The 16,617-nt window shown below is 35.8% G+C and overlaps 1 protein-coding gene across 1 annotated transcript in view; it reads left to right on the top strand.

Moving 5' to 3' along the window:
* ADAMTS19 (ADAM metallopeptidase with thrombospondin type 1 motif 19) overlaps nucleotides 1–16,617 on the top strand; it is a gene marked incomplete at its 5' end in the record, with an annotated part of 126,178 nt that overhangs the window by 17,207 nt on the left and 92,354 nt on the right. The window contains 4 exons of the mRNA XM_083884323.1: nucleotides 5,549–5,714; nucleotides 12,448–12,620; nucleotides 13,558–13,641; nucleotides 14,471–14,628. Of these exons, the coding sequence (XP_083740449.1) occupies nucleotides 5,549–5,714; nucleotides 12,448–12,620; nucleotides 13,558–13,641; nucleotides 14,471–14,628 (581 nt within the window). The remainder of the gene's footprint in view (nucleotides 1–5,548; nucleotides 5,715–12,447; nucleotides 12,621–13,557; nucleotides 13,642–14,470; nucleotides 14,629–16,617) is intronic.

The following is a 16,617-nucleotide window of genomic DNA, read 5'->3' as shown; positions in this document are numbered from 1 at the left end:
TCATCATAAGGAATATAGTGTTTCACTCAACATCAGTGTCTATTTATCTTCATTTAGTTACAAGAAATTTGAGTTATGGTGCCTTAGTGATTTTGAAATTTTTTGTGTATGCTTAAACTAATCTGTGCCTTCTCATTGCAAGATTCTAAAGGGTTTGAGATGAGTTCAGTGTTTTAAAACATTCCAGTGTTTTTACACAATTAATATGACTGAAACGAACTACAGCTAAACTATACTTCAGGATAACTGCTGCCAAAATAAAAGTGTACAGTGGAGTCCATTTACAATGTGCTATTGAAGCAATAAATCTGTGAAAAAAAGCAACAGTAAACTTCTTACAATTTGCCTCTTTTTTTTAAGGAAAACTTGTGAAAGCATACATGATGTAATGAACTTGTGGGCACATTACTTACGTGAAACCATTTTCACAACCATATCACGTTACTTGCCTTATGCCTTAGGAAAAGTAAGCAGTTCCAAATACTAACAGATAAAACCAGATAGAGCTAGAAAATTGAGATGCAAAAGGGTATTTTTATAAAAACGGAATGTCAGGTATAACCATAACGAATGAATTGGAAATAGCAAAGTGTTGTTTGTAGTTATCCTAATATATTTTTGTCTGTTGTTCTGTGCTTTCCCAATTCTTAAAGACTTCGTTCTCCATGTGAAGCTGTCTGGCTTTCAGTGGAAGAGGTACCTTTGGTATAACTTCCAGTGATTGCTCTAAAGTCCAGGTCTCACAAATTTAACTGGCAGAGTGAGAAAAAGAGTTCAAATGAATTTTGCTTGGTTTTCAGTGTGAGTATTTTTTGTATAATGTGGAGAGAAGGTAGTGTTTTAGATGAGGAAGTGTTTTCAAAGGAAGTAAACCACTCTACTGCTGGAAGGATTGGTCCCTGTGAGATGTAGTCATGAAAAACCTAGTTTAGATGATTTATATGAGCCAGAGGTAAGGTCAGTAACAGTCCCTGGGGGCTTGACTCTCCTTTAGTGGCACATTCAGAGCTGGGAGGCATAGGAGAATTAAACAGACCAAAGGTTGTAGCCAGACCAAAGGTAAGGTGCTTCTACTTGTGTGTTACTAATTTTATACATTTATAGATCTGCTTTATAGACTCGTGAACTAGCTAACAGTGACTGTGAAGATATAGAAATTTTATTCTCATTTGACAAATTTGAAGTGAAATGATAGCTGAAATATGGCTTGCAGTTCTGTTTGCTGATGTTCAGAGACAGGAATTAATTTATGGTTACAAGGATAATTACATAATCAGAATATTCCAAGTTGGAAAGGACCCACAAGGATCAAGTCCAACTCTTAAGTGTGTGGCCCATGCAGGGTTCAATAACCCAAAAACCTTGATGCTATTAGCACCTGGCTCTAACTAGCTGAGCTAATCTCAGAGTTACAGTAAAGCCTCTTTAATGAAGGGTCAGTCAAGGGCTGGTGTATTTGTCATCACACAGTAGAAACTGCAATACAATATGATTACCTTTTATAAAAACTTCAGAGTGAGTATCAAGCGACCTTCAAAAACTGGCCTGGTGAGCTGGCCCAGAAGGAAAGCAATGTAGACCCTGGGTCAGATGGATCTAAAATAAAGGCCATGAGTCAATAAAGTTATAATATTGGAAAGATTTCCAAATGTTAGAAGATAAAATTAGGAAACATTTCAAATAAGGATAATAAAATAATAGAGCAGCAGTTCTGTTGAAACTTTTATTTAACAGTAGCAGCAAGGAAATGTGAAAAGAAGTGTAGTCTGATGAAGGATTTGTGTTATAAGTGTAGGAAAATCTGTATTTTGCAAATCTCAAATGCATAGGGGACTGGACTTGATGTGTGGATCTAAGACATTAAAATACAGAGGTAATTTGCATTGTATATTCTCCATTGTGTCTTATTCATTATTTTTCCAATACTACAGGGCCTAAGCAGTGACAATTAAGGTTGTATAATGAAAATAATGAAATACATGCTGCAGATTACATAAAGAGAAGATTTGGTTTGACTTAGCGTGTTGAGTTTAGCTGAGTTTGTTTCAATTTTATAAACTGAGATACAACTCATGAATGATGTATAAATATAGTTTAGTATGATTGATTTTCTGGCTAGAATAAGAAGATCAAAAGCAGAAGTTTTATTTTACGAGATGTAGACTGGGCAGTCTGCTGGGAGAGCTGTGTTAATTCTTGCTCTACAGCCTGTTTCTATGTGACAGTCGTGCGATAAAATGTGCAAGCAATCTTCTTCATGGATGCATGAGATTACATAAGCCCATCAGCTGAAGTTTGCCCCATACTCGAGATTTTTGTTTGTTGCAACAGCCTTCTTGTTAGAGAGTAGAAATGAGCCGAGACACAGACTACTTGTTTGTTACATGAGAAAGGTCTCGGTTAATTCCTCTTTACAGCTTAACCATCCTGACTCCAACTAGTCACTGGCTCTGGCTGCAGCAAGCTCCTACTGTAGGTTTCCCTTGCAGCATCTGACTGCTGGTTATTTCCTGCTTAACTATGATTGCAGGTATTAGTTTGCAGACTCAGACTGACCTCACAGCAGTGATTCTCTCTCCAGGATCCTTCTCTTTCATCACAGTTCCCCTCTGAATAGCTAACCCACTCTCTTTTATCACACTTATTTTTATTGGACACAGCTGTGGCTCATCAGAGGCAAGGCTGTGTTGGGTAATTAACACAGCTGTTACTTATAAGGGGCAAGGTCACCTGTATTCCCTTCTCCTATATCTCTTTACTGCATAAAGTAAATAATCTACAGAGAAAATACTGAGTTCATCAATAACTACAAAATTTGGTCAGTTTTTTTTTGTTTGTTTGTTTGTTTGTTTTGTTTGTTTGTTTTGTTATTGTTGTTGGTTTTTTTTTTTTTTTTTTTTTTTTTTTTTTTTTTTTTTTTTTCCAAATGAGATTGGGCTGGGCTTGAAATCTCCTGAGATATGTGTGCTACATTTAAGTTTGTTTAATTTTTTTATGTAAGAGACTTGATAAAGCAGAGGAAAGAATGGCATGCTGTGTTACCTTTACATGGGATAAGTCCAGCATCCTGGTAGGCTTGCCAATTGCAGCTGTGAGCAGTAGATTTTTTTCACATGAAACTGGTGGAAGATGTGTCAGTTAGTCAGAACTCACAGTTCTCTCCCAGATGGATATTAGGGTTTTGCTTTTCCATCTTTTTAATCTTTGTTTTGCATTTTTATAGCATGGAAGTTTTGCCATTTTGAACTATCTAAAAGCTGTATTGGCTCTGGCATTCAGTATCTGAAAATGTGTTGAAACTGAAATACTTTAATGCATGCTTTGACTGTCTGTGTTTACTTTGTTAAAAGATCTTTTTAATTCCATTTGTAATGATTGTGAAAATATAAGGGCGTGGTTGACAAAGCTACAGTTTCACCTACCACTTTCTACCTGTGTAGATAAGCTGGAGAAATAATGTATTATTATTATTATTATTATTCCTACCAAAAGCAGTCAAAATGTTATCAGAGATTATTTGGTTATCCAGATTTGTCTGAGAATTACTATTTGCATGTATGTAACTTTACATGACTGTTCAGTTCTTTAACTTCTGATTCAGGAGACAGGCAATAAATTTTGCACTTCTCTACCAATGAATTAGACTTCATTTTATGCAAGGACCTGAAAGAAAACATTAAGTGTCGATCCTAGCACCAATTTTCAGAAATGTGAATGGTGGCAATCTGAGGAGCATCAGCTTAAAGCCCTGGTTTCATTTTGCAACAAATGGAATGGAGATGGAAGAAGTGTGACAAATGTTCTGTGATTGCATCTGTTCAAGACTGACTAAGGACTTGCTTTTTGTTGGTGGACAGGGGATACTTGCAGCACCACCTAATGGGCTGCTATTCCTCTTCTATATTCAGTTTATTGACATCTTTCATATGCTAAATAATTATTTTAAAATGTAAAATAATCCGTGCCTGAGTGAAATTCAGCATCGGACATAAAAATCAAATGAAAAGTAATTTATGCATCTTACTAGTATTTGAGAATTATGCTTTTCAATAAAAAATCATTTCACATAACTGGTAGTTTATAAAGGACAAAAGTTAATTGTTATGTAAAAGTAGCATTTTTAAAGATACACTTTTCAAGAAGTGCTATCTTCTAGGTGTATGGAAAGTACTTAGCAATACTAGCTAATTTTCTAGTGTGTGACATTTAAAGCTGCTGCTGAACTGAACCTAAAAAGTAAGTGCAAAAAGGAAATGGAGCAGACAAACTCCCAGATACTTTTCTGTTTGTGTGCAGTGTTAATGATGACCTTTTGACATCTGTTTAGCATTCCTTTGCTATTGTAACTGATTGAAAAATAAAATGTGCATATTCACATCTATTTCATGTGATTGTGCAGAAAGATTATTGGATTTTTTTGAAGTATTGTTCAAATAAAATTGGGGTTTGTACAGCTCAAAATTTTTGATTTTGTTTTCTTCCTTGGGTCAGAATATTTTTGGATGGATTGTTCATCTGTCAGGCAGGATATCCAATGTTATAATGGCATCTACATGATTCCAGAAGAAACTTTTTTTTTTTTCCCCTCTCTCCATTGATGCTACATAGAAGCATACAGAAGAGTTCTCTGCTTCACATTGTTTTATTTTGGTAGCAAAACAGTAGAATAGATTTTTTAAATTTAGAGAATGAATAAATTAACTGTCAGTCCTGCTGATGTGGGGAAAAAGCCCCCACAAAACCTTGCTGTCTCAAGCTTTAGTCTTGATAGGAACTTGTGTGTATTGGCAGCTTAAGAGCTTGGGCTGAGTTTTATTTGTGTGGTATTTATATAAGTATGTTTTATAGTATTTTTTTTTTTAGCTTTGGCTAAAAGCTAAAAATAATTGTAATTGCGCTCTTGTAATACTAGATGCGCATCTGGTGTGTTAACTTTTCATGTGTGTTTGTGTGTATAAATATGTTGGGACAGGGGAAGAGTTAATTAACTAAATGGCTGTATTCAAATATTTTTCTGGTATAACTGCTGGAAACCAAGGAGAGATTTCTGCCTTTTTAAAATAGTTTTTGGGCTCTTTTAGTTTGAAAAAGAGTAAAAAGATAGCCACAAAACTTCTTTTCCATCCTCAGATTTTTTCAGGATGTATTCATATGCCTTACATTGTTCCTGTTATTTCATTAAACATAGTTATCTAAAAATGCAATAGTAATAAATAGTAAATCCTGTGTATAGACTTTTCTGTACATGCTGTACATATATAAATGACCCCCTGGGTCTTCCAAAGTAAACTTCTAACATACAGTACATTTTACGGTGCATATGCTACTGGCATGTAGCCACCCACCCACCCAGATTTTGCTGAAATAAATGAAATTTATTCTAGTTCATTTACGTAGAAAACTTGTAAAATACAAAGGTACTCACTTTGCTTGTAAGGTTACTAAAACAAAGTGTTTTCTTAAATGGAGTGTTGTGGATTTTTTTTCTCCCAGCGGACTGTGCTCAACTTAATAAATTCCTATATGTTCCTTTTGTTTTCCTTTTCAGATGGGATTTATTCAGATTAATGAAGACTTCATATTTATTGAGCCACTCAATCGCACTTTGACTGTGACAGGACATGCACACAGGGTGTACAGACGAAAAAGGTCCGTAGAGGAGAAAATTTCTGAAAAGCTACCTTCTCAGAATCAGTACTGTGGTGTTATTACAGGTAATATAAAAATCACACTGAAAAGTTGTAATATGCCGAATATATTTTTAAGAAAAGTAGATAGTAGTTACAGAAGGGCCTTGACAGATGCATGACATTATTCTTGTAGCAATACCCTATGGTGGACTCTAAGGAGGCATGCTAAGGCTGCAGTTGCACTTTTTGGGAGAGAGAATTGTCCATTAGGAATAGACGCTGCTTCTTAATATGCATTTGTATTTGAAAGTAGAAATCTTTAGGGCATTTTTTTAATTTCAACTTTATAATTAAAATCTATTTATTGTCTCTCTCTGTCATCAGAACTGCTTAATCACTCAGTATATGCAATGCTTGTACTTAATTCTCTGTTTTAAAACACAGTTAAAGAGTTTTTCCTGTTTTGTTTTTTTAATCTTGAACTTCCAAATTTGTCTGAATTGAAGTTAACTTTTATAAATGTTCTTGTTCTATGAATGAGACTTAGAAGATGTATGTGAAACAATCCTAATGCATCTTCCTCAAGGGCAGCTAGAGCAAGTTGTTGAAGTAGAAGGGTTTCAACAGAAGTTTGGCACATAGTGATGACTTCATAGTTTTCAGTGGAGTAGGGAGAGGTGGCTTTTGTGAAAGATGGTGTGTGGGTTTTTTTTTTTTTTTTTTTTTTTTTTTTTTTTTTCCTTCATCATCAGCCATCATTCTTCAAAGGATGGAGGACATCTCAATCCTTTGATCTCAGCATGAGCTGAGGATGTTTCTAATGTCATTATGAGAAATTATTTTTCTCCTAAGAGATAAATCAGAATGAGTGCACAGTTTTAGGTTGTTTTTCATGTGTAGATTATATCCTGGCAAAATGCAAAGAAAATGGCAGAAGTGCACTGAAATGGTTAGGAGGCTGGATTATATGACATTTGGGATGAAGCTTTATGACAGAAGGAGCTAAGTTATTTCAAGCAGGTAAACAAAGACTAAGGAAGGATGCAGCTGCAGTTGTCTGGTGCCTAAGGGTCTGCAGAGAAAAGATGAAGCCAGGTATTCCTCAGAGGTATGCTGTGACAGACAACAGTTGGAAACTGTGTTCAAGAAAATTCCAATTTCCATAAGGAAAATAAAATCTCTACAAGAAAGCTTAGCACTGGAAGAGCTTGCCTAGAGAGGCTATCGAGTCCACATTCTTAGGTATTCATAAAGCATGTTTGGAAATGGCTCTAAAACAGCTCATCGTACTCTGACACTTGGCCTGACTTGAGCAGGAGGTTGGACTCTGGAGATCATTCCCAGCCTAAACTTTTCCATGGCAGTCTGATTCTTCCTAAAAATTTTTACTGCTCAGTCCACTTAATATAGTAACAGAATAAATATGATGGGCTTTGTGATGTTTTTTTTTTTCCCATTTTGGAAATATTGTTTTTATAGTTAAGCATCCATCCAGAGTTTGAAATCAAAGATAAATAAGCAAAGCAAGGCTCTTTTTGCAGTGGGATGAAACAAATGACCCATAACTTCCTCCAGCTGGCTCTTTATTACTGTTCTAGGCATGGTATTACATGGACACTTATCTGAAAGTTAAATTTTCTATATTATCAAAAGTTGCTCACATTAAGTAAAGCTGTTTATTCCTCCATATTAGAGAAAAGTGAGTTAGAGTATGCATACCTGTATGTGTATGGGAATACGAAAGAAAAAATGAAAAGTATGCATGGTGTATGCACTACAAAAGGTGGGGAGGAAAAGTGGCAAACTGTAATGGGTATGAAAATGAGTAAAGATGCAAACTTGTCCACAAGGACATTATTCTTTTGTGTTATCTTTTATATTATCAGATATTTTATATCTTTTATATTATCAGATATCCTTTCACTTTCTCTTATGCTCTAAAATGGGAAAGTAATTTTATTCTTTTGTAATAATCTTACACTCAAGGCTCTGATTCGTTATAAATAATTTGTCAACAGAAAATCAAATATCTACTTGAAGGAAGTTTCATTATCTCTACCAGCTTTAAAATTTCAAAATAATTCAAGCTGTGCATAACAGAATAGCATCTTCCGACACAATGTTGTTGCCAGGGAGTAGAAATGGCTGCACTTTATAACCAGTGCTGTTGTTCTAGCAGAACCAGTCCCTCTCTCCACTGCTACAGGTTATTTTACTAAGAAGGACTGCAGTAAGTTATACGCTTAAAAGCTCTGTCTATGCTGAGAGCAATTTGTTGGTACAACATGAATTTAATTAGTAGCACCAAAGCATTCATCTTACAGACTCATTCTACACACATGGTACAGCCTTAAAGGTGAATAGAGACATCAAAGATAAGCCTTTACATAAGTATTCAGAATTCTAAGTCAAATAATAAGCTAAGTGGATCAATTAAAGAAAAATAAAGCAGATGAGTATGTGGAGCGCTGAGATAGTCTCAGCTGCCTTTGGTAGAGGTGTAACTTTGTGACATAAAGCAACTAAAACCTTGGTAACATAGTAACTTCTCAGCACTATGGTCCTGTCTTACAACCATCTCTTTTGCTTCTGTGCTACTTGTGTGTCAGAAGAAAGATGGGTATTTCTGTTGCTGGTTTTGATCCAAACTGATCTCAAATGCTGGCTACCTATCAAGCAAATGTGTATGGCCAGTGATGAATTGTAATTATGAGAAGGAATGAATGTCTGTGCTGGATGTGTTGAAGGATCACTATTGGGAATAATAGTGAATCATAGGGAACTAGCAGAGGCAATCAAAGAAGGTATTGTTTGTTGTCCGTTACTATTGAGGGCTGGATTGAAAGTTGCTGTGCAGCCAAACTTGTTTGGAGAGAACAAAGAACTTGTTTTTATGAATGGGATGGTTTCCTTATTAATTAGGTGAGGGAGCGAATCATACTGACAGAAGCAGACGCTTTCTTGATTGTTGACAGTGTGCATGTATATCCTTTTGTTGAAAGTGTATGATTTATTTACGTACATGAGCCAGTTGCACATACACAAACCTTACACTCCACACCTTTCTTTATCCCATGGCCCATGAAAACTTTAAAAGAAACCAGTGCAGAAGTGTATTACAGAAAAAAAATGTGAGAGAAGCAGTTGTGATTGGAGCAAAGGGCCATGCTGGAAAGATAAGGTTTTTTTCTTCTACCTGCTCTGAAACAGTTGTTCCAAACTGAAGTTGTTTGTACAGTGAACTGAACTCATGGTCAAGGCATGGGGCACATTGGGAGAAAAGAAATCTCTTAGCCAGGATACAGTAAATGTGAATTTTGAATCCCTTCTGAATTTGTGAGATTGGAAGATTCCTCTTCTACTTCTTAGTTCCAATAAACTGCCCTGAGATACAAGTGTGCTTTTCTCTTAGAATGATGTAATATTGCAGGAAAAAGCCCGCTAAGTTTCACTGAATCAAAAGCAGAAGTCTTATTTTATGAGATGTAGACTGGGCAGTCTGCTGGGAGAGCTGTGTTGATTCTTGCTCTACAGCCTGTTTCTATGTGATAGTCATGTGATAAAATGTGCAAGCAATCTTCTTCATGGATGCATGAGATTGCATAAGATGGAGGCTGGAGCTACTTGAGATATTAGTTTCTAGTTTCTACTCCTTGGGTCAGAAAAACGTTGTCACTCTGTAGGAAAGTATTTAAATCCCTATTCAAATTGTAGTGGAGGTATAGCTCATGACTTAAGCTCCTGGATATTCCCTAGTAGGCAGAATACTGCAATTTCCGTATGAATAGGTTACCCCCTGGGGAGTGATAGTTATTCCTCTGTAGTCTGGGCTGCATGTGCATATACTCAGGAAATGCTTTTGTGCCTGAGGACTTGAAGGTGTCCAGGGGTCTTGTAGTCACAGCCTCTTCTTAATCAGATACTCAGATACTTTATGTAACCTATGATTATAGTAGCTGGATTTTAATCTCTCTAAAAATTTTGAGGGTGGAGTTATTGTTTTGTTAACATTTCTTCTTGTTTTCTATAAATTGCTTATTTTATGTCAAATGTACTTGCTGCAGTATTTTTAGCCTTCTTGCTGAAGTAATGCAGTATTCCTAGCTTTCTTTTCAGTCAACTGAGTTTAAGTAATATATAGGTATGGAATCTTCTTATTTTCCATGGCTGCACAAACAGAAGTCTTATTGCACAGAGCCCTCCTTAGAATTTATTTTTTATTTTGGCAATGGAATTAATTTTTAAGATGAATTTATGCTTCTTTAATCTTTTATCTTGTTTATGCATCTTTAATCTTTTATCTTGTTAGCTCATGCATTAATTATGTAGCTGGGTTTTTTGCAACAGTTGTTACCTCCTGCATACTTTGCCTTCAATAATGACCAGTTCTTTGTAATCTTTACTTATTTAGAAGTATGTAAAGAAACACGAGTTTTGCCTAAAGCCTGTTTCCATTGTTATCTGGAAGCAGTTGTGGCAGTTATTTGAATACCAGTAGTACCAAAATTACTAATTCCATTTATTTGAAGTTCTGAGGGAAGAGCTACAATTTCCAAATAAATGAGATCTCGTGATGGGGATTTCTGCCAGCAAATTGAAAGGTTGGCTGGCCAAGAACAGATTGTCCATTGGTTTGTTAATGGGAGAGGTATCTAAGACAAATGATGGGCAGACAGCTTGTCTGCAGAGCTGGTTAGTCTTCTCATCCACTACTATACCAAAAGACTGAGAGACAACAGCTTGTGGGACCAAAGTGTTCTTCGTGTTTAGCACAATGATGTATGTCAGTTCTGAATAGAAATGCACTGCTAGCTATAAATTTTAGAGAGATTTGTCAAGAGAACACTCTGTACATGCTAAGATTAAATTTAAAGTTTTCAGTTACTAGCTGCTGTCTTTTAGAAAGAAGTGAACAGTGAATAAACTGTTGCTGGAAACTGCACTGTGCCTAGGAGGAAGGCAGATTGACCAGGTGGTCATAAGAGATGTTTTTTAACCCACATGAGTTTAGTTTTTAAACTTAGACCTATAGCTTACCCTTGCAGCATTAGGTTTGTATGGTAAACCATAGTTGTATAGCTTATAGGACATGTTTTTTTTGGCAGAAATACTAACACTGAGGTTTCAGTAGAAATTATCCTCAAAAGAGCAATGAAAACACACATAATGTTTTATAAACTAGGCTGTAGATCCACAGTTAGCAAATATGAGTAAGGCTAGCGTGTAGCAGAAGTTACAAAGCTAAGCAAATGTCTGAAGGATCAAAATAAAATACTTTAATTTTAGATAGCCTGAATTTATAAGCTGTTTCTACTTCTAGGTCATCAAACACCAAACATTTGTTTCTGGAGAACACATACTTTTTCTTTCATTAAATGGATTAGTAAGTCTAACTCTGTCACTAGGTGTACAGGGATCTTCTCAGATGTAGTGGGATGGACTAAATCATTCACATATATAATCTTTTACAAATGATAACAGAGAAGGATAGACAAAATTTTTTAAATGTGCATAATTTATACATGTTACATTGAAAAATATGTATCTACATTATATTTATTTAAAATCTATATTACACATATATTTAAATCACACACCCCTCTTCCACTCGTATTTTATATTTTAAATTTAATTTGTGAATTAATTGACTTTGTGAGTTCATTTTTAGCACTGTCCTGAAGACTGATTTTTGGAGAGTGGTCATGTATTATAAAATACACTGCAGGAACTTTCCTATTAGAGATGAGATTGGTTAATTGCAAGATATTTCCTCAAAATTTCTGAACATTTGATTGTTTCCAGAACATAATTGTCATCTCAAACATTGCTTTTTTTGGTAAACAGAGAGCCTGATACTCCATTGTGAATGCTGGAAGAAATGTCACTTGGTTTCAGTGAGATCACTCCCATCCTCTCAAGAGCATCTAACAAAATTTGGCTATTACAACAAGGAGTTTAATGTTGCATTTTGTTTTAAATTAGATTATTTAAATTGATATTGCTATCTGCTGTATGTAAATCTGACCACCTTCTGGCTTGAATTGTTTGTGTGTAATTGTGCGGGGGATTTCATATTTATCATAGTAGGAAGGGGGGTTTTGTTGGATTTTTGGAGGGGAAACTGAAAATTAACTCCATTAATAACCTCAGCCTTCACATAAACATAATATGTTTTCAATTTGTAGCTTTCTGTAGATTTAGAGGCCTGTTTCCAGGCCTTTTTTACTTTGCTTCAGCCACTTGTAATGACAGGAGCACTGATTTTGAAGTCATGTCAGTAAAAAATCAAGTTTTTGTTTCTAACAAACCTGTTGTTCTCTGTCATTCATCTGAAATATTGACTGAATACATGATTTTGTGGAGAATCTGTATTTGTTGTCTTGTATGCTAAGATAAAATTTCATCAATATATTTTCTCTGTGATTCATGAAGATGGACACACAAAAATCCTGCAATCTCAGTGAGACTATTTTTCCTTCAGACCCAACATGAGTTTTCTCCCACAAACCGAAGTAAGAGACACATATTCTTTCTATAAATATATTAGTCGAAAGGATGCAAATAATCTTTCTGACTTTATTTGAAAAGATGGATAGTTTTTTTTTCTTGGTATGAGCTATTAAGTCTTTATACATAGTAGAGACCTTCAGGATGAGCCTTAGCATTGGCAGTGGCAAATATGCATAATATATTAAAGTCCATAGCTATTACTTTCCACACAATTAGAGTTATAGCATAACTGAGAGTAACAAATCCTAAAAAGTACTGCAGGGGTAATTTGAAGGATGAATTTCTCAAGCACTGTTTTGGTTTACAGATAAAAGAAAATCCAAGACTCAGAAAGCATCAGAAAGTGGAAGAGGAAAGCGATACTCTTACAAGTTACCTCAGGAGTACAATATAGAAACTGTTGTAGTGGCAGATCCAGCTATGGTTTCATATCATGGAACAGATGCTGCCAGAAGATTTATTCTAACCATCTTAAACATGGTAGGAAATTTAAAACTAATTTTGATGTTTTGCCAACAATGCATGCACCGCAGACTGATTTTGTTGCTCCTTCTAGTGATTCTGACTGAACACCTGTAAGGCACAGTCAGAACAGTACTGTCAGCAGGCTATCAAGATTCAGTCCATATGTTTTGCAGCAGAAAACCATGGTGCTGCAGGCTTGTCTGTACTGTCTGGTCATACACTTCAGGGAAGCCTGGAAGTGAGTTTTGGTTAGAAGTCCATGGTATTGTTGGAAAGGTTGGGATATTGGATAGTTTCTGGTGACCTGTGCTCTTTATGAGGACATGACATTGTTATGGAAAAGGATTGTGTGATCAGTGGTGGTGGGATGGGAAAAAAAGAAAAAGTAATGACCTTGGACAATTACATTCCCTTCCAGTTCTATCTGAGCTATAGTGCACTCATTTGCGGTATGAAACAATGAAATATAGCATCTTTGATATCCAAGGAAATATTGTTCTAAGGAAGAAGCATAAGCTGAAAAATTAATATGAGCTTTAGCTGTTCTGAATGATAGGAAGAATTAGAGAGTTAAATGTTGGCTCAGACCACTTGGTCCAAGGTCATGGTTTTAACTGAATAGAAATTTTCATGCAAACAGTATTAAATGTGTGTGCAAATATTTCAAGAAACAGGCCACAGTTTATAAAGTGATTGTGGCTATTGAGAGGAAAAGGTCTTTTTTTATGTTCCCAGAATGAATATTGCCTACGCTCTGTTTTCACTTCAGAAGACCAGCACAGTACATTACCTTAATGTTCTACTCAGATTATGGAAAATAAAAGCAGTCACAGTAGAATATGAGAGCTTTTGAGGTTCTTTGGGTTCTGTTATTTTTCGTGTACATGCAATACAAGTTCATATTTTTATTTGTTTGGTTGTTTTTTTTTTTTTTTTTTTTTTTTCCTCTTAGGTTTTTAATCTTTTCCAACACAAGAGTCTAGGATTACAAGTAAACCTTCGGGTGACTAAACTTGTCCTTCTTCATGAGACTCCAGTAGGTATTTATGACATTTGTCTTAGCCTGTAGAGGGTAATGCCACTTAGCTTGTTGATCTACAAAAGCTTGCAATATTCTTGAACTTTAAAGGCTAAAAAATTTCCTTGGTTAGCTTCTGTATATTATTTAGTGATTTCCCCTGATGAGCAGCTCCAGTAAATACTAACCTTCTCCTAATTTATGTGCTGCATGTATTGAGACTTTTTTGTGCTTGCAATTAAAAGTCAATTAAAGTCTACATGTTAAAATCAGGTAGATCTTAGCAAAATCTGCTTCTGCTCTGCTTTTTGTGCATTCACATATCTCAATAAAAAAATAATCTCCTTTAAGTCAAATTGATTGTAGAAGGAGAACTGATGTTCTTTGTTGTCTAATCCCTAGACAAACAAAAGCTGATATAGGACTTAGTTCATCAGGAAATGGGATTCCCTTACCAATAGTTTTATCTAAAATACTGTAATTTTCCAGTTAATAAGTAAGTATTTATTTCTCCAGTTCCTGTCAGCAGTTGGAGTAATCTCATTTCATGTTCAAATTCTGAATCTTAACATCATTATACTTTTCCTCACCATGGATAATGAGAAATCAAGAAATAAATAAGACTAGAGTTTGGGTGAACAGATATATGTACACTCTCAGTGCATTGTCTTCATTTGTATCCTTAACACGTGAGGAAGGTCGTTGGTCTCTGCACCTGAAGTTTGAGTTGCTTTGCTATAGACATGGCATAAAAAGCAGAATATTTTTGGTAGCTCAGTCAAAAAAATTTCCAAATTCTATTTATATAGTCCTAATTTTAGGAACATTAATTGTTTTTTATTTCCAGGCAGATATGTATATTGGACATCATGGTGAAAAAATGCTGGAAAGCTTTTGTAAATGGCAACATGAAGAATTTGGCAAGAAGAATGATATACACTTAGAAATGTCAACAAGCTGGGGAGAAGACATGACTTCAGTTGATGCAGCCATACTGATTACAAGGTAAAGTAGTGAAAGATGAGTGTTAGAAAATAGGCAGAAGGCCAGTGTGAACACAGATCAAAGTAGATGGCCAACACAGTAGGAATTTATTTTGCAGTGAGGAAGGGAACATTTTGTAGTAAGGAAGGCATCTGGATCTCAAAGATGGTGGTAGAGTGTTGGAAAAGGTGTTGCAGAAAGAAGTATTTCCCAGATGGTAAACATCTGAAATGATGTTATTCTCTTGTTTCTTCTGAAGGTTATTCTCTTGTTTCTTCTTTGGCTTTATAGCAAAGGCCTTATCTGTATAGCAAAAGTTGGAATCGTTCATCCATGTGCCTTTAAATTTAAAAGAGGTAACACCCTAACCCTGTAGATACTTTCAGTCAAAACATAAAAGCGTATTTAAACCATTCAGAGCTAGATCAGCATTAGGCACAGTACTGAGTTATGCTTCCCTCCTACTGACCTAGGACTGGTATGATTCAATGTGTGCTGAAGGTACATCACCTACATCTTCAGTATGTGCCCTACAGCCACAAGAGTATGATTCCAGATTTGCAGTTCCTTGTAATTCTTAAGTGTCAGGCATTTCATACATTGAGAAGGAAATAGGCCTCCGGTTCACCTCTTTCCTTCCAAGCAGGTACTATTATAGTTTTGTCTGTAAGCGGTGCGCAGAAGGGATGCTTGTTGGTGTTCAGACAGCATACAGGAATGATCCAGAGGAAAGGACAGAATGATGGTTCAGCCAGCCTAGAGTTGATCTTAGTATCATTTTTGAGGTGGAGCTTGGACTGGATAACCTTCAGAGCTCCCTTCCAAAGGAAATTCTTGTGACTGGCTGTAGCAAAATACCACTTTGCAAACCCGTGCTAGTCAGCAATACGGTATCTGAAAAAATGTGGAATCTTTACACTTACATGCAGTCTTTCACTGTTTAGTCGATGTGTGCACCCAGTATTTTCTGAGCCTGAGAATTGCTAGCTCTTCCTGAGGGAAACTTTTCAACAGTTTTCTTTTCCCCAAAACAACTTAGTGTAAGCAATATTCCTTTCCCATAACAACAGATGTTGTTTGCTATTTCTGTTACTTAGCCAATGGGAGAGGTCTCAGTCCTATGGACCAATAATGTGCCTTCTTAGGACAGCATGTTATTAAAAGTCTAAATAAATTATAAATAAACCCTTCTGATTTCTACTGCCTTCTGACTGAAGTCAAGCATCTATTTCATGTCCTGTTGTGACAGTCTGAGCACTCTCACTGGGAACCTATATAAAATAAAAAAAATGCATTTTTGTTTAAATTAGTTTCATTCTGATTACTCTAATATCTATAGTGTATTTCTTGTGAAGCAGAAAAATGCTTTGGAAAGCAGGAAATTTAGGAGTCCAAACTGTCTTTGATGAGTGCTTTGTTGCTAGTTTTGCTGTTCAATCCCTTATATTTTCTTAGAAAAGCCCATACTTCTTACTCTGTCATCGTCCTCCATTTGATGTGTATATCAGTTTTATGGATTGTTGGGGCTTTGAGGGGGCAGATTATTCTTTATTACACATTTATATGTTAGCTAAGCAGTAGTTCTTACAAGCTCCTTTCAAGTCTGGTGGAAGACACAAGAAATAATGTTCTCTGCAGCAACTTTTCATTAGCTCATCAGGAAACATACTTAGTGTGACAGACTAGAAGTAAATTTTGTAGATTAGGAACGCTAACTGATTTTAATAGTAGTGAGTGCATTGTAGGGCTAGGGTGAGGTTCAAGGGAAGGTCTAGAAAGAAAGAAGTGGAGAGGAAAGAAGCAAGCAGTAGGAAAGAGTAGACTTGGGCCAAGGCATAAAGGATAGCTGAGTATCATACATGGCCTTGGGTTAATCAGGATGGCTAAAGGGGAGTAGACTTCCTTAAATCTAGATGTTCCTTGTGACTGTTCAAGGATAATAAGCAATAGCATTCTGCTTGTTTGCTAGAAACCTTATCCCTGGGCTCTCTTATTTGAGACAGCTGAGGC

This window comes from Zosterops lateralis, assembly GCF_965231275.1.
Source record: "Zosterops lateralis genome assembly, chromosome: Z".
Lineage (NCBI taxonomy): Eukaryota > Metazoa > Chordata > Aves > Passeriformes > Zosteropidae > Zosterops > Zosterops lateralis.
This window is presented reverse-complemented; position numbering and strand designations above follow the sequence as displayed.